The 20,275-nt window shown below is 42.7% G+C and overlaps 1 protein-coding gene across 2 annotated transcripts in view; it reads right to left on the bottom strand.

The window, feature by feature from the left end:
• AHCYL1 (adenosylhomocysteinase like 1) overlaps positions 1-19,021 on the bottom strand; it is a 38,554-nt gene extending 19,533 nt beyond the window's left edge. The window contains exon 1 of one of the 2 annotated variants that reach the window (XM_030325098.1): positions 18,870-19,021. In XM_030325098.1, coding sequence (XP_030180958.1) covers positions 18,870-18,989 — 120 coding nt within the window. In that variant the 5' untranslated portion in view covers positions 18,990-19,021. The remainder of the gene's footprint in view (positions 1-18,869) is intronic. The other variant, XM_030325097.1, reaches the window with a different exon arrangement.
• Between the last annotated feature and the right edge of the window lie 1,254 nt (positions 19,022-20,275).

The raw sequence follows: 20,275 nt of genomic DNA, 5'->3' as shown, positions 1-20,275 counted from the left end.
TCATAATGCCAAGTCACTTAGCTGGTGAGGAAGGAACATAAAGTTTGAATACCTCTGCAAAGAGCAGTTTTATCCTTATCAGCTACTCTCTACCCCACCTCCCACCCTTCATATGAGACAACATACCTCACTGGCTTTGCTAATTATCTCCTGAGGTGCTCTAATGAAAATAAGTGATCTAGGCCTCCAACTGCCAACTAGAGGTAAAATTAAGAGGTTAAAAAGTGGCAACAAATAGGACAGGGAAGGACTTCCTAACCTTTTGAAAACTGCAATTTACACTAGATACACATCCCGACTATGTTTCAATGCCTATTTAGCTATCTGCCCATCCAACTGCCTGGCCTGTCCATACTTTCCTCATCCTCAATCTGCTACAAATAGTATATGAAAACATGCTTGTTGTTCTTTTTCTCTTAACATTCAATTATCATCAACTCTAGCATATTTTTAATTTTTAAAATATTTATTTTTAATATTTATTTTTGAGAGATAGCCAGACACAGAATCCAAAGCAGGCTCAAGGCTCTGAGCTGTCAGCACAGGGCCTGATGCGGGGCTCGAAACCATGGACCGTGAGATCATGACCTAAGCCAAAGTCGGACGCTTAACTGACTAAGCCATCCAGGCGCACCAGTGTTTGTTTTTGAGACAGAGAGCGTGCATGTGTGTGTGGGGGGGGGGGGGGGGGGGGCGGGCAGAGAGAGAGAGGGAGACAGAGAATCTGAAGCAGATTTCATGCCGTCAGCTCAAAGCCCAACCTGGGGCTGGAATCCCCAAACCATGAGTTCATGACCCGAGCCAAAGTCGGATGCTCAACTGAGCCACCCAGGTCCCCCATTTATTTATGTAGAGGTGACTGAAGAAATCTAGGTTCCTGGAACATACCCATGACTTTAGTGATACACCAAAGTTCCCTTCCAACTCCCTCTGCACCCCCACTGTTTCATTTTCCCAACTTTATTATGATCATTTTCTACATACAAAAACTTAACAAGAGTAGTATAATGAACACCTTTATACCCTCCATCTACACTGAATCTATTTTCCACATTAGGTTTCTTTCGCTGCATATATACACATGTATACATGCACACTTTCAAGTGGTCCTGCCAAAAAAAAAAGGTTGCAAATATGAAAATTCACCAATAAATTCTACAGAATGAATTTTCTAAGGATATTCCCCTACAGAACCACAATATCATACTTAAGAATATTAACAATAATCCTGTATTATCCAGTCTGTATTCAAACTCCTCTAATCATCTCAAGAATTTCTTTCAAAAAGATGTAGTATATGCACAATGGAATATTACATGGCCATAAAAAATGAAATGACATTTGCAGCAACCAAAGGCTATAATGCTAAGTGAAGTAAGTCCATCAGAGAAAAACAAATACCATATGATATCCTTGTATGTGGAATTTAAAAAACAAGCAAAGAGAAAAAAGAAACAAAAAACAGACTCCTAAGGACAGAAAACAAACCTAGTGGTTACCAGAATGGAGGTGGGTGGGGGATGGGTGAAGCAGATATAGGAGATTAAGAGTAGACTTATCTTGATGAGCATTGAGTAATGTGTAGAATTGTTTAATCACTATATAGTACATCTGAAACTAATGTAACACTGTGTTAATTATACTTGAGTAATTTTAAAAAAAGAGTGTCTTTCATAGTTATAGACCTAAATGCCTCCCCAATTCTTCCAACCCAGGACAGAACCAAGGTTCACTAAATGCATTTGGTTGTTAGGTTCCTTCAGTGCCTGGTTATCTATCTAGAATAGTTCTCCTGTGTTTCTTTTCCCCCCCTGCAATATTGACGTTTCCTGGACAGGTCCAGGCCAGTTGCCTTTTGGAATCTCCCACTTTTCAGATTACTTTTTCCTATAAATTGGAAGTTCAGCTTTGAGGTTTGATTAGAAAGAGATTAAGATTTTGGCAAGAATACTTCATAGATAATGTTGTATACTTTACTTTGCATTGTACTAGGTAGCATATCATGTTAGGTCATTCCATTATTAGTGACACTAAACTGAACCCTGGGTTAAAGTGAGATCATCAGTCTCTGAAAGGTGTATTTTCTCTTTTGCAAGTAAAGGTTAAATTGTGGGGTGATATCTGTCAGCTTGTGAATATCCTGTTCCCTAGTGACTTTACCATCTGTTCATAATCCTTGCCTGAACCAATTATATTGTGGTGGGGGTGGGGGGATGTTATAGAATAATGTTTTTTTCCCTTACCATTCTTATCACATATATTAGCTGGCATTACTTTTTGTAAGGAGAAACTTTTCTTCTCCCTCTTTCATTTTTTTTCCTTACTTGTCTTTCATATTTTTATTTATTCAATCTGTTACACTCAATAACACAATGAGTACACTGAATGCTCCAATTGTCTCAAACTGGGCCAGTGGGAGTCTCCTTCAAGCTGATTCTTCTGTTTAAGTGCTTCCTTCCTTTCTGGTATAAGAAGATATACCAGGCTCACCTTGTTCTTTCTCTGCTTCAGATCTGTAATCAACGATTTCTCCATTTCTCCAAGCTCTGGTTTCTTTCAGTGGGGAATGGTATTTAGAAAATAATATCTGAGTATAAAATGTGCTAATTGTTAATAGAAGTGTCAGTGCTCCTAAGTGCTTGCAGGGGATAGAGAAATAAATCTTTTTGTTTACTCATGAGTTTATATTGATATTTCCATTTCAAATTTAACATTTTTTAAACTTTTAATTTTCCTATTTGTATTTCTTTTCTCTTATTATTGTTTTTTTTTTTAAGTTTATTTAGTAAGAGAAAGAGGGAAGGAGCAGATAGGGAGAGAGACAGAGAATCCCAGGCAGGCTCTGTGCTGACAGCGCAGAGCCTGATGCGGGATCCCATGAACCAGGAGATCACAACCTGAACCAAAATCAAGAGTCAGACATTCAACCGACTGAGCCACCCAGGTACCCTCTGTCTTAGGTTGACAATGCTGGTCTCTAATAGCAATGATACGCTTACTTGTTTTATTCTAGAATACAAATAAAACAATTTCAAAATTACAAGACTAATGTTACTAACAATATTCTACGCAGTGAAGTGTCAATATTTCACTGAAGTTCCTTTTGTCCTTAGAAAATATCTCATGAAGGATATATAGGTGAAGTATGGTTTTCTGAGTGGTTAATATCAATTTGATATGTAGCTAGATTCATTTGTTTCTGTTTACAAGCAATTTTAAGGTTTCCTTTCTCTTTAATTTTTTGACACATAAGGCATATGTCTCAAAAGTTTTAAAGGTATATTCAGAGAAGTCTCACTGCCATTTCTATCTCCCCAACCTTCCTCCCTCCTCACCATTTTCATTAATTTCTGGTTTATGTTCATTAATACAGGTAAAAAAAATAGCAAGTATACACTTATACTTGTATTTTCCCTGTCTTTCTTACTCAAAAAATAGACTGCTAAAATATTCTGCACCTTGTTTTTTTCACTTAGCAATCACTTTGTATTGGTTCAGAGTGTAAAAATCAATAATTCTTAAGTGCTGGGAAAGACTGAGCCAGGTTACTACTGTTCACCTTATATGTTTGTCATAAAAAGTCATTAGACTTAATTCACAGTCCTCTCTAAAGCCTATCTTGACTTTAAATAAAACTCACAAGAAGTTAAACTGGCAAACCTCACTGCAAGGTATGCTGGGATGTTCTTTAAGATGAAAATTTGCCAACTGCTTACAAATAGGCAAATGTGTATTCTTCAAATTAATTTCTATCAGAGAAAAGTTAACAGTGAAAGCAAGCAATCGATCATTGGACAGGTGTAGAAGATGGAGTTTCTGACATTTTGGAAGGTGGCCACACAGACTGAATAAATGCCATCTGTATAATTTCTTAGCCTGCCAAGAAGAAACAAGATTGGAGACATATAAAAACAATTTCTTCCTTCAATTCCTTCCTTCAGTTTGGAAGTTTAGCTTAAATGAGGTTGAAAGCCAATTACATCTTAGAAATTCAAACCCTCTACACATATTTGCTTGAGTGAATGGGAAGGCTATATCCACTGAGGGGTGAAAGACATGAAAATCTTTGCCAAATAGTTTATGGCAAAAGAGCTACAAGCAGCTCCAAAAAAGTGGCAGCTGAGTGGACCTGCGTGTGCTTTCTAAACCCTAGGTTAATACCCAACAAAGGTTAATGAGACAGAAACCGTATCAGTTGTTTTTTGTTACCATCTACTGCTTCCCATAAAGTATAGGCTCAAGGGAAGAAAACGCCATCAAAACTCAACACCAAATAAAATAATAATCAGACTTTAAAGACTGAATATTGAATAGTTAACTATGTAGTAACAGGTATTGTTTCCAAATGTGGGTGGGTCAATGGGATCCTTCAGAATCTGCCCTGTAGACAGATGGAATAGTTTTGATTTCAAAAAACAAGGTAAAAATCACTTTAAAGATCAGCTGTAGGCGGCTTTAGTTTCCACAGCTCTTAAAAACACAAAATAGCAAACATCTAGGAGATTAGAAACATAATTCAAGGACAAGAATCTGACAATCAGTCACATCAAATACAATCACACTGTATTTTCCATTCTAGAAAGGTAATATTTGCCATCCCTTCCTGACTTTCTAATTTGAGATGTATATATTCAATTTTAGATAAAAGTCTCAGCATGAAATCATGACCTTAGATAGTCTGTAAGAAAAAAGGTAGTTGATGGGGCACCTGGGTGTCTCAGTTGGTTAAGTGTAGAACCTGCTTGGGATTCTGTCTCCCTCTCTGCCCCTCCGAAGTCTGTCTCTCTCAAAAATAAACGAAAGAAAAGAAAGAAAAGAAAGAAAGAAAAGAAAGAAAAGAAAGAAAGAAAGAAAGAAAGAAAGAAAGAAAGAAAGAAAGAAAGAAAGAAAAAAAGAAAGAAAGAAAGAAGTTGAAAGGAATTGGTGGTTGCAATGTGCCTGGGGCTATTTAACAATAAGAACCACCTATTGCTCCAGGATGAATACAGTGCAATTCCCCAAACTCTCTAGCTCCCCAACCAGAACACAGAAGTGAGTTTTCCTGACCTGTGACTTTCTGAACAGCCATTTTCTAATGAGGAAAAGTGGACAGATGCACAAGGATAAAGATCTCTTCCTTTAGGCTGTACTGCAAACCAAAAGTCAAAATCAAATTTGGTATAGGAAGAGTTATCCTTCAAATGTGATCAATAAGCAACACTGTGAGAACATCACTGATCTAAATATTTTTCAAACCATTCTTGTTTAAATTCTGGCATATAAAGAACAAGTAAAACCACTGCAAGCATTACATCAGGACTTTTACCTAAAGCTGATTATAGATTTGAAATCCACACTTACTGGTATCAAAAAACCAAGGTCCTGAATGCCTAAATTTCTATGACATTCTAGTTTTGCACTCTGCTTCAACATCAGTGGCCCACAGATATGATTTCTTTACAGAAGATTTGTATTTTCAGAACATGTTGGAATCTTTCGAGTGAGAGATCTACTCTTCACAGATGAAAAAACAGAACAAGGGTTGGGGTTAAGTGACTTGCTGAAGGCAAATGTGTTAACAAATTGAGATTTAGAAAAAGAAAAAAAAAAAAATCCCTACAAGCCCAGTACCATTATATTATCCTTCTTCTAGAATAGGCTGGGGGAAACAGCAGCTCTCCCCTTTATTTTCAAGAGGTCAGTTAAAGGATAGTCCACTATTGCAATGAAGCTTTCTGAGCTTCCATATGAAGACTTGTGAGCTCTAGGGAAGGAAGAGAATTCTCTCCATTCCAAAATCTACATTGATTTTGGGAAAAGTGAAATGATGCAGAGAAATGTAGTATTTTAAAGCTGCCAATGAATTGCTTTAAGAGGTGCTGCTCCTTGGACGTGGAAAGGGTGAGGAGAGAGTAAGAGCCCAAACGTGGAGGCAAAAAGCTCCGGTCTAGCATACACTTCCACCATCTTCTGAGGATGGAATGGGGAGGAGGAGAACGTACGGGCAATCTAATCCAGACCACTAGGATGAAAGAAATGACCCCAGAACTTCCTACTGTAGGCATCAAAAGCAACTTAGAAATTCCACCTGTTATTTATTTATTCAACAGGTTTTCAATCTGGTATGATTAAAACTGATCAATGATTTGGTTTTTTTCATCATCTGGGAAACCTATTATTATTATTATTATTTTCAACATTTATTTATTTTTGAGAGACAGAGAGAAAGCATGAGCCGGGGAGGGGCAGAGAGAGAGGGAGACACAGAATCTGAAGCAGGCTCCAGGCTCTGAGCTGTCAGCACAGAGCCTGACATGGGGCTCCAACCCACGAACCGTGAAATCATGATCTGAGCTGAAGTCCGATGCTTAACCAACTGAGCCACCCAGGTGCCCTGAAACCTGCTATTTTCATTTAAAATGACCATATTTTAAAACATACAACAAAGAATATATTTTAAATGTGCTTTTTTTTTTTTAATTTTTTTTTTTCAACGTTTATTTATTTTTGGGACAGAGAGAGACAGAGCATGAACGGGGGAGGGGCAGAGAGAGAGGGAGACACAGAATCGGAAACAGGCTCCAGGCTCCGAGCCATCAGCCCAGAGCCTGACGCGGGGCTCGAACTCACGGACCGCGAGATCGTGACCTGGCTGAAGTCGGACGCTTAACCGACCGCGCCACCCAGGCGCCCCTTAAATGTGCTTTTTAAGGTAACTTATTTATGTTGTGCACAATGGTAATGGGGGAACTTTTCTTTCACACAACAGTACAATCTATATAACTAACTGTATAGCTTTGTATGGTGAACAGAACCTTAAAACAGACCTAAACAGTCCCAGGAAGTGAGGCCTGAAATTCCTTTGATCACTCAAAGGGCTTCTTTAAAAATAGAAAGTAAACATAATTGGTGGTATGATTATATTCCCCCTAGATTAGGGAGTTTTGGTTTAATGCATCACTGAGCAAACAATGAGATGTCCTTATATTAATAGCAGGTTAGAAACTTTAACAGCAGAACAGTTTTTCCATATGCTGGACAACTGGAGCAGTTACAACTGGAATCATCTAGAGCCTCCAGGCTCCTTTGGGGAGGACTATGGGCTCTGAGTGTATAGAAGTTTGGCCTGGGTGGCTCATTTGGTTAAGCATCCAACTCTTGATTTCACCTTAGATCATGATCTCACATTCCTGAGACTGATCCCCATGTTGGGCTCTGCACTGAGTGTGGAGCCTGCTTAAAATTCTCTCCCCCTCTGTCCCTCTCCTCAGCTCACATTCTCTCTAAAAAAAAAAAAAAAAAAAAAGTTTGGCCTGGAAGACCTTGAATACAGCACAATTTCAGCATCCCTCAGTGTGGGTCTGGAAAGTTCCCCTTAGACGTCAGGCAGAGTGACAAGAATTCCCCGTAATAGACCACCCTTAAAGAGGTCTTGATCTGTAGTTACACTAAAGGTCAGATTTTAGGGAGGTAAAGGCAGAATTGGCACAGGACTCAGTGTGTTCATTGTGCTCCAATCTCTATTATCTGGCCGGGTTATTTCTACATAATTCTTTCTCCCAGTGTCCCAAACAAAATTTCACTCATGTTTCTGCAGCACATGTTGTACTATACATTATACTAACCCTGAAGCACAGTTTAGCCATTCGCTCAAGTCAAACACCAACTTTTCCAAGGATAGAGACATATTAATATTGGGATACATGAAGCAAAGCCTTATCTGCCCTCTCCTTTTATCTTGAGTTCTGTTTGATAATAAAACAATAGTGACAGACCCTTTAGAACTAAAATGTAATCTTTTTTTTTTCTTTCTTGGTCTGGGTCTCAAATCCACTCTCTTTGGTTTCAGGCTATCTGGCTTACCAGCTCAGTCAATTGTCTTTCTGAGTTCTGCCCTCTTTTTTTTTCCTATCATCTTTCTCCAGTCTTTACTCCTTGGGTATTTCCTCAGCCCCTCATTTATCAACTCCTTCTGTAATGTTGTGTTTTGAAGCCAGGATTTCACTATAATGCCCTCTCATGATCTTTATAATTTTACTGTCACTCTTAGTCTAGGAATTGATAGTATAAATCATGTTAAGGAAATTCTCATATTCTGACCTGATTTTTAACCTATTGAGTCCAACAAGCTCAGCCAACCAGAAACTAGGGGTGGGAATGGGAACAGAGAGTCAAAATCATTCTTAACATTCAAAGAGAGCACAGACTAAGAAATGTGACTGGTGTAGTGGAGGCCTAGCAATTCTTATTCTTTTTTTGAGATGCTCTCAAGTTCTTTGCAAAGGACCTTGGCTGTACAGATGAAGAAACTACAACCCAATGTGGCTAGGAGATAATAGTCCCAAATACACAACTCATGGCCTGGCTTTACCCCAATCACCACATTCTCAATTCTGGACAAGCATTCTAGGTTTTTAGCCTGGGTTCACGGACAGGCCTCAGGCTGCCAACTCCCCTTATATGCAAATTGGTGTGTGTATGTGTGTGTGTGTGTGTGTCTGTGTTTCGGGAACATGAACACAACTCTGACAGGGCTCCAAACTCCAAATGATTAAGAACCACTGTACAAGACTTATATGACCCAAATAATAACCTCACAAGAATGTAAACTCCACAGGATATGGATCTTTGTCTTGTTCACTGATTAATCCTAAGTGCCCAGTATAGGTCCCGGGAGACAGTAGTAGGTGCTTAACCCTGAGCTAATAGAGCTACATAATTTCTGGTCATAGCTTACTCTGAATACTTTGGAAAAGAAGAGTAACCATAGGCTATTTTCAGGACCTCTCACATGGGGCACAAGATTTTTTCTCATGGCCAAAGTCGTCCGAGATAGATGGTAGCTACATTACCATTCCAATATCAGATATCATAACAATTTTGGCCAGCCTTGTTAGATAACCTAAGTGGTTCTAAATATGGGATCTTTTAGGCTTCAGCAGTTTCGAAAAGCACATATTATCCTATTCTCCACTTGCCCCTTACCATCAACCCTTCCCCATTCTGACTAAGTAGGTCTAGGTTAGGGCCCTGAAATAAATGTTTTAAAAAAGTTCCGTAGGTGACTGATTCCTTCCATTCTTTCTATTCCATGAGAAGTACTCATCTGAAACAATCTAAGCAGGATCTGAAAAAGCAAACACAAGCACACGGAGTTTACCAGGCTCTTGATAAAGCAACTGAAGGCACACAGGGAACAAATGGGTTAGACACATCGTGTTCAGAGAGAAAACAAATAAGGCAAAGAAAGTAGAAAATCTGCCTTTGTAATACCAACTCCATCTGTCAGGTACAGCCAATCCATCAAATGGATCCACAGGGTTTAGGAGCACATGACAAAGAGCTCGTCTCAGGAAAAGAGACTATATTTTTACAATGGCTTGGTCCAAAATCAGTAAAAATTGGCAAGGTGCTCTCATTCCAAACATGCCCAGCGTTCAGCTAATCCTCTCCCTGTGGAGTCAGAAAAGAATGTGCAGAATTCTGAACCCTCTATTTCTCAAATAGGAGGGGTTCCTTCTTCTGAATGCGAGGGTTGAAACTAATCCCATCAACTCTCCACTCCGAATTACAAACTGGGTAGAGGAATGAGATGCCTCCCTACACGGGTGTTCTCCTTCTAACCTTTATGATCTGTAAATATCCTATACCCCATCTCACAGAAGCCATGCCTTTGCTGACCTCAATTCATTCTCAACTGGCAAATAAGAACAGAAACCACCCCCAGAGTAATGTTTCCCTCTGGGAAACCCTGGGGAAGGGTGCAGTAGGGTCAGTGCCTCCAGCATGCATTTTCCCTGGACTTACAATACAGCTTATTACATTTAGAACATCATGTTCTCAACCAGCTTGGTCTCTTTTCTGTTACAAACCTGAAGTAAACAGATTCTACAGCAGCTACAAGTCTGTTACCAAGGCCACTGTATTGATCAGTGTAATTAACATTCACAATTCATCTAGTCCAGCATGACAAGCCAGCTGGGCTACTCTCCGTAAGAACTGAACATTGGGAATCTTCCTGTCTTGCTTGCTAAGGAGTCTGGTGCTCCCGAAGCTGGGCACTAAAAACTTAAGTACTGAATTAGAAGCAGGATACTACCTGGCTACCCACAGGAAACTGAATTAGTTACCAGAATAACTGAACACATCTGCCTTCTCTACAAAGCACCTACTTCTACTTCCAAAACTACAAAATTCTGAAGGTCTCCCTTTCCCCTGAATTCTGCTTACATCACATACTTAGGGAAACAAAACACAAAATCCTCAATGCCAACTAGGGCCTGATTCCTGGTTAGGACAAGCATTGGCCCAGTTCCCAGAAGCCTGTAACTCTAAAGGAGGTGAATTTCAAAGACAAGGGCATATATAGTTTTTGAACATGGAGCTTAGCTTTTGGTTCAGAAGGGGCAGCTAGGGTTGCAGAATGAGAAGAATCAGAAGTTTGCCCATCATTGCTGGGCAGCACTGTTGTTTATTACTTTCAGGAATCCAACACCAATTCCAAAATGAAACTGTTCAACTCACTGCTGGCCCTCAAATCTCAAACACCCTAAAGGTGAGCCTCTGTTCCTTAAATCAAGAGCATGTGTAAACCAGAACACCACTTTCAACTTAGGGCAGTGTCCCTACTGCTAAGGGTTTAAAACCGGGTGGGACATCAAATTGCCTTCCTATTACAAGTAAGAATATCCCTAGGCTTCTAACCTACTGCCTTGTGATTCTCAAGCAACTGGGCCAAGAAGCTAGAGGCCTTGTATCTCAACAGTCTCCTCCCTTAGTTCCTGATTCTAGCATTATAAAGGGATCTACTAAGCTGTTGGAAATTCTTATCAATGTCTCACCTGCAGTTCTCTGTATTCCCATTATCACCCATGTGAGAGGGATCTAAGTTAGAAAAACAACCCTTGCCAACTGAAGGGGACGGTGAGCCAAAGCCACGAAGTGAGCCCAACTCACTTTCTCCTAGAGAAATCATCTCACGATATTTTACTCACTAAACAATTGGCAGTACTTATACGCCAAGCACATGGTCCTTGCCCTCAATGTCTGGTCTAGAGAAATCAAATGAAAAGTATGATTCAGATATCAAGCCAGTTCTGAAAATAGTTTTGAGAAGTACTACACTGAAGCCTGTTTTTGAGACATACAGGGGAGCCAGTTATTTTATTTAGTTTTGATAGTGCAGCATGTGAGTTCCCTACTCTGAACAGTTCAGCTCTGAAGCTTTACAGGCACTCACAGCTCATATGAAGGGCAGTGGGTATGAGGTAGTACAAGAATCCCCAAAAGTTGCTGACATGCTGGTTTCAGTATGCCTAAGTTCTTGAGTTGAACCCTCAAGGCACTGATAATGAGGCTCTTGGGAAGCCAAGGAGCATCCCAAAGAGGCGGATGACAAAGAACACCAACAACCTCAGTTTCGTTCCAAGGACAAACTGCAAGCTGGAAACAATCCGCAGTTTCTGGATCTGTAAAGGAAAGAGATACTATGGCTTAGAGACCTCCTCCTCTAAATCAGGGTTTTTAACCCAGGATCCATGGATGAGTTTCAGGGAGTACCACAAGCCCTCTGAAAAGTATAACAAGTTTTTGTGCCCCTGAATTTTCCTAAAGAACTATAATTTTCATAAGATTCTTAAAGGGATCTGTGACTCAAAAGATTAAGAACCATTGTTCTAGAGTCTCTAATCCAGTGAATATCTCAGGAGCATCCCTCAAACAGGCAAAATAGAAACCTATTTCAGTTCTCTACCTTCTACAGACTTGTCTACTTACTGACCTCTCTTCTAAAATTAGAAACAGAGATGAGAGTGTGTACTTTAAAAATTCAAGGCAAAGAGCTCTTTTATACATCTCCAAAATAAAGCCAACCATCATGAGAGCCCAAATGAATCTTCCTTAAGACCTATGAGGAAGAGGACAGGGTGGAGGTGGTCCAAAAGGGCAGAGCAGAACCACTGTCCACTACTTACTTTCCTGACAAGTCCCTTTTTTTTAATTTCAGGATCCTATGATCATAATGAAAACAAGTCACAGCCCAAAAGCCTGGACTCGAGGTCAAGCCAGTCCTGGGAGAAGGGAATAAAGTAATTCCCCTTATGATCATGGAAACCTGTGTCCCAAAAATTCATCTTAATTGGTAAGTACTGTAAGAGCTGAAAACACTTATTAAAAACAGAACTTCCAAAATCCTGACATTACTCAAAACACGGTAATATGGACAGCTTCATTCAGGAGGCCAAAATGAAACATGGTTACAGTCCTCTCCTCCAGGCCTTTCACCCCTACACTCTGTCACTCACCAATCCACCATCTGGCTCACAGAGCCACGCACCAGTGAGGATCAGCACATTAGCATTCTCCTTGGCACCCTGAGCACATAGCATGTTCAGGGGGATTCCACGGATGGCACTGTGCACACACTCTTCAGGAAAGAAGAGAAAAATATATAAACAGGGCTCGCAGTTCTTCAGATTGTAAAGAACTAGGCCTGAGGCAGGGCCAAGACCAACGCATGCAGCAGTGAGCAGTCCCAAGCCCCTCCCGTTTAAGCCTCACTCTAGCATACAACTGCGCACAGGGTGTCCATTTTAGAAGTGAACTGGTTTGGGCTGGTAAAGAACATTTTAAGCCCATTAAGCCCTACAGGCTAAGTACAGAGGCATGTCAGCTGAGGCACTGGGACTTCTGTGGCAAGAAAGCAGGAGCATGCAGGGCCAGTCCTAGATTTGTGTTTCTTCAAAGTCTTTTCCTCATCTCCACTACGGTATTCCATATACTACCTTTTACCCGTAGCTCATTATATTTTTTCTCTTTGTGGCCAGTTTGGGTAGTAAATGATTAAGCCCCATTGTATATTGCTAAGTAGTACCAGCCATTATACACGTTGTGAGATTAAGGCACCGGACTGAAGCCTTTAGAAAAACTGAACAGAGATAGGAAAAAAATGAAACCAGTCTGAGTGTCAACAAAGGCATGAGGGTTCCACCCTAGTTCTGTAATTGCCTTGGAGCAAAGGCCACACACTTCTGCCGGAGAAAATCAGTTAAATGTAATTAGGAGCAGGCTGTTTAGGGCAAAGAGAAACAGTACCTGGGGGAAGGAGGTGGAATACACTGGGGAGTGATCTGAAGGTGACCACATAAAAAGATAGTCATACCTCAAAAGAGTCTTTGGAATTGTTTCATGTAATTCAAGGATTCTAGTTTGGGAAGACTCCCAGATAATTACAGTTTGAGGATATAAACTCGTGGACTCAGCTGGCCCACTGTCTGATAGGTGCCCACCTTCCACAGGTACATCGTGTGATGTGGGGGGGTGGACAAGGGAGGGGTGGTGGTCAGGCAGAGCACGTCCATCCCATTTCTAGTACGAACTCGAAGTTCTCCCGTTGTCTACGTCCTTCTTGGAAATCAAATATTTTAGTGTTCAGCAGGTTTAAGCTCTACATTTTTCTCAGGGAAAACATTTTTCTCAGGGAAAATTTCTTTCCTGGTGAGAAGCCACTCCAATAGAAACATCTTTGTTTTGGCTCTTTAAGACTATTTCAAAATTCCATATAAACCAGGGTACTTTTCAGAGTTTATGGAGGTAGTCACTGAACAGCATGTTGGGATAACACATAAACTGGAACTGCAAGAAGCAAACCAGAAATATGGTCACTCTAGTTATAAAGGAACAAAAACACTAAGTAAATTTAATAAATTTACTAAATGCTAATCCCCTCAACAATCCTGTAGTACTATCATTACTTCTCATTTTACAGACAAGAAAACGGAGGCTCAGATGGGTTAAGTCACTTGTCCAAAAATCACAGTTATCAAATGAGAGGAACTGAAGGTAAACCTGACTCCAAAAATCAAGTGCCTAACGTACACGGTACTACTCAGTTAGCCAAGCAACAGCGGGGATAGCTAGTGAAATACCTGAGCGGGTCAAAGGGAAATACAGAATCGGAAGAGAAAAGGTGAACACACCTCAAAGTGAAGTTTAAACTGCTTATCATATGCAAGATACTGACACTATTGACAAGGGTCGGAAGGAAAATTTGTGGTAAGAATCAGTCTTTAACTTTGGGTTCTTTCTTAGATTTCAGGTTGGAAAAAACTCTGGCCTATGCAAATGTATTGTTCTTCATACCTGATGAGGATGCTTCTGACCTACCACAACATGACGTGTTCTGAATTCTACGCAGTATAATGAGGGTAGCCTTTCTTTATAAAATTTTAATATTCAAATTCCCAAACTTGAGAAACTGGTAAGTATACATGATTCTCCTTTACTGGCCAGTTCCTTTAATTAACAGTCCCAAGAGAGCATTAAAGTACTTGTTTACAGATCATAATTACTTGAGGTGGAAGAATAAATTTATCAAGAGTCATAGGCAACTAGAAATCTACATGATTCTATATCAAAATATCCTTTATGAATAACCTTACAAGAATACAGTGGGCAACATACACTGGATCCAAATAATATCCTCCTGATAAGACACACAATGGTAATCTTGCCAGCAAGGGATCTAGACAATGAACAAATTTATCTCTGTTACAACATAAAAGTGCAAAAGAACTAGAACAAAGTAATATGGCAACTAGTGTCTAATTAAACAAATAAGAAAAAGAGAGATAATCAGTAATTGTGGAGAAATCCAAACTAGATCTTCTTATATACATCCCTGACTCCTGTTTGAAGACCGCCACTAAAACAGCTGTTCTAAAGAGAACTGAGAGATACTTAAAAAAAAAATTTTTTTTAATGTTTATTTATTTTTGAGAGAAAGAGAGAGAGACACACAGAGTGTGAGCAGGGGAGGGGCAGAGAGAGAGGGAGACACAGCATCCGAAGCGGACTCCAGGCTCCGAGCTGTCAGCGCAGAGCCCGATGCGGGCTCCGACCCGCAAACTGTGAGATCATGACCTGAGCCAAAGTCAGACGCTTAACGGACTGAGCTACCCAGTCCGAGAACTGAGAGATGCTAACGACGTAGAAAAGATAAGAAACATCCACCTATCAAACCTCAGTGAATCTAAGAAGTATCGGTGCAAATTCTATAAAACTGCACCAAGAATTAGTCATAACATAATCCTTCCTGATGAGAAGAGGGGCATCCTGCTGCATTCCACCCAACACATGAACAGCTAAGCAGTACTCACTAAAGCTCTACTCGGTGTGCTTTCCTAAGTCTTAGCCCACCTTTTTGATGAGCTGGTGCTATACATGCCTTACTCAAATAAAGAATATCCTACAAGCAAAAGTAGCTGTTTTGTCTCTCTTTTCCTCTACTGTGCTGGCGGTAAAAGTCTGTCTGCATAGATCTTAGGTACAACACCTAAGTACCACTCTGGAGAGACCCCCCCCCCCCCCCCCCCCCCCCCCAAGTAATAAATGTTTAGAAGTGCAGAGAACAGCAAATGCTTTGATAAGGCTTCCAGAGAAACTTATTTATCTTACAAAGTTTCATCAACAAGCTGGAGATCTGAGTTTACTCTAAGAAAAAAAAAAAAGTCAACTTGACACAATGTTAATTTCCAAAGGTCCAAGGACAGCCATCACCCCTGCAACAGAAAGTAGCAGAAAGAGGGAAAAATACCCAGTGACTATGGGGAACTAGCTGACTTACCTGGGTCGACTGATAACCACCAACATTAAAGAAGAATCCTCTTTAGCTGTGGTACAATGTACACTACCCTTACAACTCAGGGACCCCTTTTATCACCCAAATATTCCTGGCAGTACAATCTGAAATCAACAGGAACAGTTGTGAACAAGCCTTACTATAGCTGTTAATACCATCCCATGAAAGTTTCTTTTAGAACTTTATGTGTCAGCAAAAGCTGTCTTCCCAAGAAAATGGTGTGTATTATTTCCCATGTCTGCTAGCGTGATTCCCTCTATCCTCTGGCTCCTAGGAAGCTTGGAGTTGCATGTGATGATCAGGTTCATCAACGGTCTTAGACCTCAGGGTTAAAGGTATTTTTTTTCCTTTGTATAGTTTTGACTTTCTATCTAAATTGTGTATGTCTTGCGTTATAAGTCATCTCAAATGCTCACTAAAAACAGGCAGTGTAAGAATACTAATAGACTTCCTTAAAACCACTTTTGCTATCTTAGCTCCTAACATGCACCTATCTCCACCTATTCCAAATAAAAAGCACTTATTGGTAGATGAGGAAACTGAGGCACAGAAGCTCACTTACTTAAGGTGGTAGCCACTTAGTTGACTTTTTGACACCCAGATCAAGCCTTGAATCAAACCAACAAGTCCTATTAACTTCACAGTACTGTGCTAGACCCTAGGGCACACAAAACTAAGTTACGATTACAGTTGAAGAATTTCAATTTATCTATGCTTTGAATTGACGGACAATTTGTCCCCAAAGTGAACAAACTTTCACCAGTTACACTGGAATCTGATCTGAGGACCATCAAGGTCACCCTAACGTAACCTGTAGCCTGACTAGCACCTCACTTCCTGAGGGGCCTCAGGGCTTGGAATGACCTAAGGATTACTTGGTCTAGAGCCACGCTGGAGTCCTCACAGGCTAAGGACGGCACCTTTTGAAGAGGCCTTTTTCTTGTACCATTCAGTACACGGCTGAGCTACATCTTTCCCCCTCTCTTCTCATGCTTTCTCACATTATCAATACATGGCAGAGGTACAAAAGTGACTTAAGTCATAACGTCCAATTCAGTAGTTGTGAAAAAACAGATCACCTGGGACTTGCTGTGTGACCTTGACTAGTCCTCAACCAACTCATTAACTAAATAAATGCCTTCTATTATCACTAGGGAAAGGGTAATTAGTCATCATAAATCACTTTAATACAAAGTGCTGTGTAAATGCTAAACAATAAAGCTCAGAAAGAGTAAGATTAATAAGAAACATGGGGTACATTTACTAGCAAATGGAAACTTCTAACAGGGTCTTCCCACATTCCTGGCAGAGACTGCTTCTTTCAGCTAACGGAATATGAGTCTTTAAAATCATTAGCATTTGTCCTGACTATAATATACATTTAACAGTATTTCTCCTGGGAAGCAAAGAGGAAAAGGGATATTTATTCCTGGTAGGCGGTCATACAGACATCTCAATTACTAGTTGGCAGGTGGGCAATTAATACTTGAGTACCTACTATGTGCTAGGTACAGAGCTGAGTACAGTAGGTACAATGGTGAACAAGAGTCCCTCCCTGCCTTTATGGAGTTTACAACCCACAAAACAAACTTTGTCTTACTAATAGTGGCACTCGCAAGGATACCGGCTTACTAAAATTAAGGCAAGAAAGAATAAAAACGCTTAATCTCTGAAGCAATTAGACCAAAGAGGATAGGCTAATGGGGAGAGGAAGAGTTCAGGGAATTAGGGTATCAGGGCTTTCCCCTAACCCATCATAGGTACTACCCTCAACCATTCTTAGAAAAGCTGTGACTGTCTCCTCAAATAGTGCAGATTAGAGTTACTGCCCCCAACAAAGCAGTCAGCTGAAGTGACAGCACGAAAAGTAAGGTTAATCAGACTTCACAGAATCAAAGGACCTTCTACCACCTTTTTAAGGCATCTATTGGTAAGTTTCTGAATTTTACGGGAAAACAGACCCACACGGCACACAACGGTGAACTGTCGTTTCAACCCTGCATTTGCCTCCTGGAGTGGTAGATTGATCTCCTTTAAAAACAAAGTCATCTTGCCCACTATGACAGCTTGACTAATTCAGGTGTAGGAGCCTCAAGGACTCTTATCTAGTCCTGCAAACCTTGCTGTATTCAGCTTACACGAGCACTGCACCCCGTCAAACGCTGCAGGCCCGGACAGCCTTGAAATACTGTCTTTAAAGGAGGGCAATATGTATCCAGCTTCTCACTGGTTTCAAGAAAGGTCACCTCTCTGCAAAGGTTCTCCGGTCTGTTAACTGGGTGCCAGGTATGTGGAAAGTCAAGATGTGGGTGGCAGCAAATGCTCACAAGGCACTCGGGATCCCAATTCCACCGTTCGGAGAGCTAGTGAGACTAAAATCTCCAAAGCCTGCTATTTAATCTTTCAGGACAAGAGAATTAGAAGGGTGTCCTCTGAGCTCAACCCCGCAGCACAATAGACTAAACTTGTTCTGCCTTAGTTGAGTGCAGTACAGAATGAGCAATCCTTCCTTACCACCCACCCCTCCAACCCACCCAAGCTCCCTTCCCAAGGGATGCCTAAGTGATCTATTCACATGACTACCATCAACCTGTATCCATGGCAGTGTCTGCTGTCACCAACCCCCAAACGTTAGTATCTTACATACGTCCAAGCAACCGGATGACCACAGAAGGTGAAAACCACAGTGTCCTTTCCAATCTCACACTGCCCTCGCTGCTTTCACCTGCATAAACGAGCTAGCCCCACGTATTTCTTCCTCTTGCCTCCGAGCTAGCACGCAGTTGTCGGATAAACCAGCCGCTGCTCCCAAAGATTTGCCCAAAGCGGCTCTGCCAGATTTATCCACTCACCTGAGGGGAGAGGTTCGGTTCAGCCCCAGCCCCTGGGGCTGGTCACAGGGGTCGTGAGTTGGCTCACCCCAATCCGGCCCCCACTCCCGTCTTCGAAAGGCCCTGCCTGCATCCCGGAAAAGTCAGCCTCAAATTTAAGGCCCGGCCCTGGCGGATTTCAGAAAGATCCCGGAGGACTAGGGCCGAGGGACAAAGGAAAGTGAGGTCAGGGGCGGCCTTTCCAGCTCGGGATAGGCCTGGGGCCACTCACTCGCCACCCTTCACACCGCCTCAGTCGCCCGGACCTCCTCAAACCTGGCCCCTGAAGTCCCGAACTCGCTGGATCCCGGGCCGCGGGCAAGCTCGCGCCCCTTCCGCGAGGCCCCAGCCCAGGCCCCCACCGCCACCCAGAGCCCCCGCACCTTCTTGGGCGCCTTGGTGACGGTGGCCATGAAGGAGTACTTCTCAGCGTCCTCAATCTCCTTGGCCTGCTTCAGCTCCTCCCCGACCCCGGGCAGCGGCATCGCGTCAGGCATCGACATCCCCCGGCCGGCCCGGCCCGCGGCCGACCCGCCGCCCCCGCCTCTTTCCCTCACGGGCGCCCGCCCGCCCGCCCGCGCGGCGCCCTCCGACACGCGTTCGCCCACCCTCCCGCCCGGGCCGCGCGGAGCTGCGTCCGGTGCTAAAGTGCTGTGGCCAGCGCCTCGTCCGCTCGGCAGTCTATACCAGCCGGACAGCGACGGCAGCGACAGGAGCACCAGGAGCAGCAGCGCCGAGCTCCGACCGGCCCGCGCCGCCACCTCCGCCGCACGCAAACACGCACGCAAAGTAAGGGTAGAGGGTGGTGACGCCACGTCAAGTACTGGCAGCTCCGAGTTGGGGAGAGAAGAGGCGGGGAAAAACGGCGTCCTGTCATGACGTCACCACGCTGGACCCGGCCGCAGAAGCCACGCCTTCTTCTTCCTGCCTCGCCGAAGTTCCCAGAGGGAGTCAGACCCTTTCCGCCGCCAGGTGGCGACATCAGCCCTGTAAGACGCGCGTGGTTTCCGCAAGAATGCCTCGGACCTGGGAGGGAGTCTCTGGGCTGTGGGGTTCCCCCCAAGGCCTCACTCAGGAAGGTGTAAGGGGGATGTTTGGAAGCAAAGCCCAGAGCCCCACACGACACGTCCTATAGCCAGTACTAGGAAATATGCGGGGCCCGAGACAGCCCACCGACGGCCCCAGGCCTTTTGGACCAGCAGCCCCCTCCCCTCCTGCTCACCGCCCCCCCCCCCCCCCCCCCCCGCACAGACTCAGAGAGCAGTGTGGTTTCCGCATAACCTTTTGTGACCTCCTCCACCACCGTCTCCGCTGGGTCTTGCCTGTTTACAAGACCTTCAGGTCGCGGAGCTGATGTTATCTGGCCCCTGGGATAGGGGTAAGGGAGCCGAGAGAAGGAGGGGGGATTTGGGGGTGGGACAGATAAGTCCCTGGCTTGAATGGTTTTCCTGCTCATCCCTAGAACCATTAGATTTTGCCAGTTCCCAGTGGCACCCAGGGCATTCGCATGCTGTTACTGGTCCCTACCATGTGCTCTGTGCTAAGGCCCTGGATGGAAAAGGTGTGCGCGATACATTTTATGTTTTGCAAGTCTTATTAGACCAGCTGGAGAGGCAAAGCCTGTTTGTAACCTAATGTCAGCTGAGGTAGCATGTCTTTTGAGAGTGAAATGACACTGGCTAAACGCCCGCCCGTGTCCTGTGGAAAGTCCAGTGCCCTCCCCAGGATTTCTGTAAATTAGTAGGGGGACTTAGATTTTCATGGTTACCTCTGGCTCTAGTTTTCTGCC

The sequence above is a fragment of the Lynx canadensis genome, chromosome C1 (genome assembly GCF_007474595.2).
Source record: "Lynx canadensis isolate LIC74 chromosome C1, mLynCan4.pri.v2, whole genome shotgun sequence".
NCBI classification, from domain to species: Eukaryota; Metazoa; Chordata; class Mammalia; order Carnivora; family Felidae; genus Lynx; species Lynx canadensis.
The sequence above is the reverse complement of the archived record's forward strand: the minus strand, read 5'-3'. Positions and strand labels throughout refer to the sequence as shown.